The sequence below is a fragment of the Eimeria mitis genome, genomic scaffold (genome assembly GCF_000499745.2).
Source record: "Eimeria mitis Houghton genomic scaffold, Emh_scaff314, whole genome shotgun sequence".
Lineage (NCBI taxonomy): Eukaryota > Apicomplexa > Conoidasida > Eucoccidiorida > Eimeriidae > Eimeria > Eimeria mitis.
In genome coordinates this window covers 21,102-21,487 of record NW_013571482.1, presented here as the reverse complement: position 1 = coordinate 21,487, position 386 = coordinate 21,102, and the positions used below count along the sequence as shown (strand labels likewise).

General features: G+C 42.7%; 1 protein-coding gene across 1 annotated transcript in view; it reads right to left on the bottom strand.

The window, feature by feature from the left end:
• EMH_0007560 (protein kinase, putative) overlaps positions 1-386 on the bottom strand; it is a gene marked incomplete at both ends in the record, with an annotated part of 1,094 nt that overhangs the window by 157 nt on the left and 551 nt on the right. Inside the window, one exon of the mRNA XM_013498050.1 lies at positions 3-254. Within this exon, the coding sequence (XP_013353504.1) occupies positions 3-254 (252 nt within the window). The remainder of the gene's footprint in view (positions 1-2; positions 255-386) is intronic.

Sequence of the window (386 nt, the reverse complement as noted above, 5' to 3'; positions counted from 1 at the left end):
TGCTGCTGCTGCTGCTGCTGCTGCTGCTGCTGCTGCTGTTGCTGCTGCTGCTGCTGCTGCTGCTGCAGCAGCAAACACATATCGAAGTCCAGCAGCACTACGTCCCCCGGTTCATCAGTGGTTGCTGCTGCTGCTGCTGCTGTTGCTGCTGTTGCTGTTCCTGCTGCTGCTGCTGCTGCTGCTGCTGCTGCTGCTGCTGATTTATTTTCCTCTTTAAATACAATATTATCTAATTTTATGTCGCGATGGAGGATCTACACAAACAAAAAAAAAAACAAAAAAAAATAAAAATAAAAAACAAAACAAATAAACAAACCCTAAACCCTAAACCCCTAAAAACAAATAACAAACAAATAAACAACAAATACATATCTACACATCCTTGT